The sequence below is a fragment of the Gekko japonicus genome, unplaced genomic scaffold, assembly GCF_001447785.1.
Source record: "Gekko japonicus isolate JY-2015 unplaced genomic scaffold, Gekko_japonicus_V1.1 scaffold2759, whole genome shotgun sequence".
Classification (NCBI taxonomy): domain Eukaryota; kingdom Metazoa; phylum Chordata; class Lepidosauria; order Squamata; family Gekkonidae; genus Gekko; species Gekko japonicus.
The window spans coordinates 3,531-8,229 of record NW_015162035.1 but is presented as its reverse complement, the minus strand read 5'-3'; the positions used below and the strand labels follow the sequence as shown (position 1 = coordinate 8,229).

General features: G+C 41.9%; 1 protein-coding gene across 1 annotated transcript in view; it reads right to left on the bottom strand.

Moving 5' to 3' along the window:
- Positions 1 to 1,160, bottom strand: part of G3BP2 (GTPase activating protein (SH3 domain) binding protein 2) — a 78,981-nt gene extending 77,821 nt beyond the window's left edge. Inside the window, exon 1 of the mRNA XM_015405562.1 lies at positions 1,058 to 1,160. Coding sequence (XP_015261048.1) covers positions 1,058 to 1,152 — 95 coding nt within the window. The 5' untranslated portion in view covers positions 1,153 to 1,160. The remainder of the gene's footprint in view (positions 1 to 1,057) is intronic.
- Between the last annotated feature and the right edge of the window lie 3,539 nt (positions 1,161 to 4,699).

Sequence of the window (4,699 nt, the reverse complement as noted above, 5' to 3'; positions counted from 1 at the left end):
TTGTATGTTACCTACTTTATTACTAATTCCACTCATCATTAGTTACCACCGTTGAATGAATTTCTCATATTTTCTAATCTATTTCTGAATATGAGGTAATCTACTTGATTTCAATTTGAGAGGGATCTGTATGGAGAGTCATTTTTGCTTCTCTGTCCCAGTATTTGAATACTCTGAAGTCTATTTCACACCCAACACCAACTAATTCTACAATTGTAGTCGTTATAAGAATTGATACAGACTAAGAGCTTCTTCTCTTGAAAGATCTGCCCTCCTCTTCCCCTTTTTCTGCTTTTGTTTTGAATACCCAAGCCCAATGAAGAGTTCTGGGGAACAAAAAATCTTGCTATTTTGTGACTGATCATTTTAAAAGACATTGCATAATTGTTAACCTTTTCTCTATTATCATGACAAATAAAAACTGGATGATTGGGGAAAGAAATCTCACAATGAAGCCACCCTAACAAATTTAACTCACTCCTCAGGAGAAGCATGTGCCCAAGTTTGTAAAGCCTGTTGTTCTGAAAATTTGGCAGGACAGGAAACAGCAGTTTTTGCCCAGGTTCATAAACTACTATTATGCTTGCTTCTATTAAACGTCCCAGTCTTTTTCTGGGCACAACAACATAATCTACGGAAAATACAGAATACAGATATACCTTCCCTTTCATCAACCTGCAGCAGTTTCGAGTCTGAGTGATTCCACCGCATTTCCAAAAACATGTTTGCCTGACAGCTGGGCAGAAGTCCATGCTGTCAACAGAGGCTGCACTCATGCTTTGCCCTCTTCCATATGACCCACCATTTCTACTGTTCAGCTGTTCCCCTCCCTTCAACGCTCATGCCTCAGGTCACCTTTAAAGTTAAATTTACGGAACATGCTCTATTTGTATACACTATTGCAAAGACGGATTTCACTGATACAAAAAGAAAATCGTCAGAGCATAGAATACACGTGGCCTAACTCTGCTGGCTATTTTTGGCTGGTTATAAGAAAAGTGATTAACTAGCTACTTCATTCAAAACCACATAAGCCATTAATATCTTAACAGGTTACCTGTGCAAATAATCTGGTGCTTTATTTAGTAAGGTATAATACTGCCTCACGAACTCCCGCCCCACAAGCAACGGGCTTGGCTTCTCCATCACCATTTCTTTGGTACACGGTGGCAAAGGCTATAGAACACAGAAGAAAAAAGGGACAACTCAAAAAGTTTGAACTTCACCATTACTATCTCCCAGAATTCTAGCTGATCTCCAAATAACAGAGATCAGTTCCCCTGGAGAAAAAGACTGCTTTGGAGATGAACTCTATGGCATTATATCCTGCTGAGGTCTCTCTCCTCCACAAGTCCCGTGCTCCCAAGGTTCCACCCCCAAATCTCCAGGAATTTCCCAAACTGAAATTGGCAACCCTAGTCTATATGCTAAGTCTGTGTGATGATGAGGCTTCCTAACAAGAATTCTGGAGCAATGATAATGTAAGAACTAGTAGAGGAAGCAAGAATTAAGGTTAGAAGGAGCTGCATAACATTTGCTACTCAAAAACCTACACTCCCTAATGTGTAGCCTGAGCAACACCTGCAACTTTTGTATAAACTACCTACACAGGATGAGGTGGGTGGCAATCTAAGAGAGCACCTTCTTCAGTAGTGGCACCAAAACTCTGGAGCTCTTCTCTCCTGCAGAAGAGTTGCTTGTGCCACTCTGTTGCCAGCAACAGAAGGTTTTTGTTTGTTTCACTTAGCATTCCTTTACTGATCCTTCCTTCTTGCCCAGTGGTCTAACACTTGTTTTTATCTTTTGTACTTATTTTAAGCTCTGGTTTAAAATTGTTTTAATATTGTATTTGTGTGCTAGGTAACGGCTTTTAAGATGAAAATTTAACTGCATGTTTTAAATTGTTAGCTGTTTTGGTGGCCATATGAGTACAGAAAGGCTCAGTAAAAATTCTTGTTCATAACAATACTAATGATGAAAACGTTTGCATGTAAGAGGCCAATTTAAAGGCAGGCAATGTGGCAGAGCACGACTGGATACCACCTGACTTAATCAAGGATTTTGCCAGTTGGTAGTCCCCAATCCTGACATACTTGTTTCGGACCACTGATTACTCTGGACAATTTCCTGTGACCTGGCAGGAGGCTACAGAGGTTCCTATTTATAAAAAAGGGGACATAAGAACATAAGAGATGCCAATGTTGGATCAGGCCAAAGGCCCATCCAGCCCAACACTCTGTATCACACAGTGGCCAGAAATACCAGTGCCATCAGGAGGTCCACCAGTGGGGCCAGGACATTAGAAGCCCTCCCACTGTTGACCCCCCCCCAAGCACCAAGAAGACAGAGCATCACTTGCTCCAGAGTCCCTAACAAATTTGACCCGAAGAATTAGAGACCCATAAGCCTGCTGTCATCTTTAGCAAACTTTATGCAAGCAACCTTACTAAGCTGAAAACCTGGATGGACTCAGAACATCTACTGGGAATAGAACAAGCTGTCAACAATTGATCATTGTGTGGCCCTTGCGCATATGGCTGACAAATACACTAGAACCAACCAGGGTAGGTTACATCTTGCCTTTTTTGACCTAAAATCTGCATTCGATATGTTCCTTTGGGATAGACTCTAGGAGAAACTATGCAAGACAAATATACCAGTTAGGTTACTTTTTTGATTAGTTGTCTTTAATACTCAGATTAGAGTGTGTTATGGTGTACATGGCTGTTTATCTGCTCCCACAGAGGTCAGGAGGGGTGTAAGACAAAGTTGTCTCCTAGCTCCTACTTTGTTTAATCTTTACATTAATGATTTAGCCCCTAGACTGAATATGCTGTCTTTGCACACACAACCCCATGGCTAGAGTGATTTCATCTCAGTCATGCTATATGCAGATATGCATATATGTAGCTTTGGTATCAGTAATCAGAGTGGGACAGCATTGGTCAATTGAGATCTTTATTCAACATTGTGCTGATAAACATCTGGTAATTAATTTCGAAAAATCCAAGGTTTCAGTTTTTGCTAGATTTTGTAAACCGAAATTATTATGCTGGAATATCTCAGGTCACATGATGGAAGAAGTCCAATTTCATAAATATCTGGGAGCTACATTCTGGGCTTTGCACACTAAAGAGATACCTGTGAAAGCCAAGAATGCAGTGAATACAAGAATACAATTTTGAGGATTTTCTTCCCCAGTACAGGTGCTTAATTTGCACGTGCAGCTTTAGATGCTTTTCGGGCAAAAATAATCTCTCTGTTTTTGTATGCTATTCTGGTGTGGCTTGGTAGCCTGGGTATGTGCTGAGATAGAATCCAGAAGAATTTCCTTAAATCTGTCTTAGCGTATCCTTAAATGCATTGCATCATCTTCCCTGTTAATGGAAACTGGGCAGAAAACAATTTGTTAATGGTTATTAAATTTTGTTGTTCAGTCGCACAGTCGAGTCCGACTCTTCGCGACCCCATGGACAATCTCCCGCCAGGCTCTCCTGTCTTCCGCCGTCCTCCGAAGTTGGCTCAATTTCATGTTCGTTGCATCGCTGACACTGTCTAACCATCTCATCCTTTGCCGTCCCCGTCTTCTTTGACCTTCAATCTTTCCCAGCATCAGGGTCTTTTCCAGTGAGTGCTCCCTTCTCATTTGGTGGCCAAAGTATTTGAGCTTCAGTTTCATTATCTGGCCTTCCAGGGAACAGTCAGGGTTGATTTCTTTGAGGATTGACTGATTTGTTCTTCTTGCAGTCCAAGGGACTCTCAAGAGTCTCCTCCAGCACCATAGTTCAAAAGAATCTATTCTTCGGCGCTCGGCCTTCCTTATAGTCCAACTCTCACAGCCATACATGACTACTGGGAATACCATTGCTTTGACCATGCGGACTTTTGTTGGCAGGGTGATGTCTCTACTTTTTATCATGCTGTTTAGGTTCGCCATCGCTTTCCTCCCAAGGAGCAGGCGTCTTTTAATTTCATGGCTGCAGTCACAGTCTGCGGTGATCTGGGATCCCAGGAACGTGAAGTCTGTCACTACTTCCACAGCTTCCCCTTCTATTTGCCAAGGAGTGATGGGGCCGGATGCCATGATCTTAGTTTTTTTGATGTTGAGCTTCAAGCCCACTTTTGCGCTCTCCTCTTTTACTCTGAGCAAGAGGCTCTTTAGATCCTTTTCACTTTCAGCCATTAGAGTGGTATCATCTGCATATCTGAGGTTGTTGATCTTTTCCCCAGCAATCTTAATTCCCGCTTGTGATTCATCCAGGCCAGCATTTCGCATGATGTACTCTGCATATATATTAAATAAGCAAGGCGACAATATACATCCTTGTCGTACTCCTTTTCCTATGCTGAACCAATCAGTTGTTCCATATCCGGTTCTAACTGTCGCTTCTTGGCCCTTATACAGGTTTCTCAAGAGACATGTGAGGTGGTCTGGTACTCCCATCTCTTTAAGGACCTGCCATAGTTTGTTGTGATCCACACAGTCAAAAGCTTTAGCATAGTCAATGAAGCAGAAGTAGATATTTTTCTGGTACTCTCTTGCTTTCTCCATAATCCAGCGAATGTTGGCAATTTGATCTCTAGTTCCTCTACCTCTTCGAAACCCAGCTTGTACTTCTGGTAGTTCTCTATCCACGTACTGTTGAAGCCTAGCTTGTAGGATCTTGAGCATGACCTTGCTAGCTGCGACTGAACAACA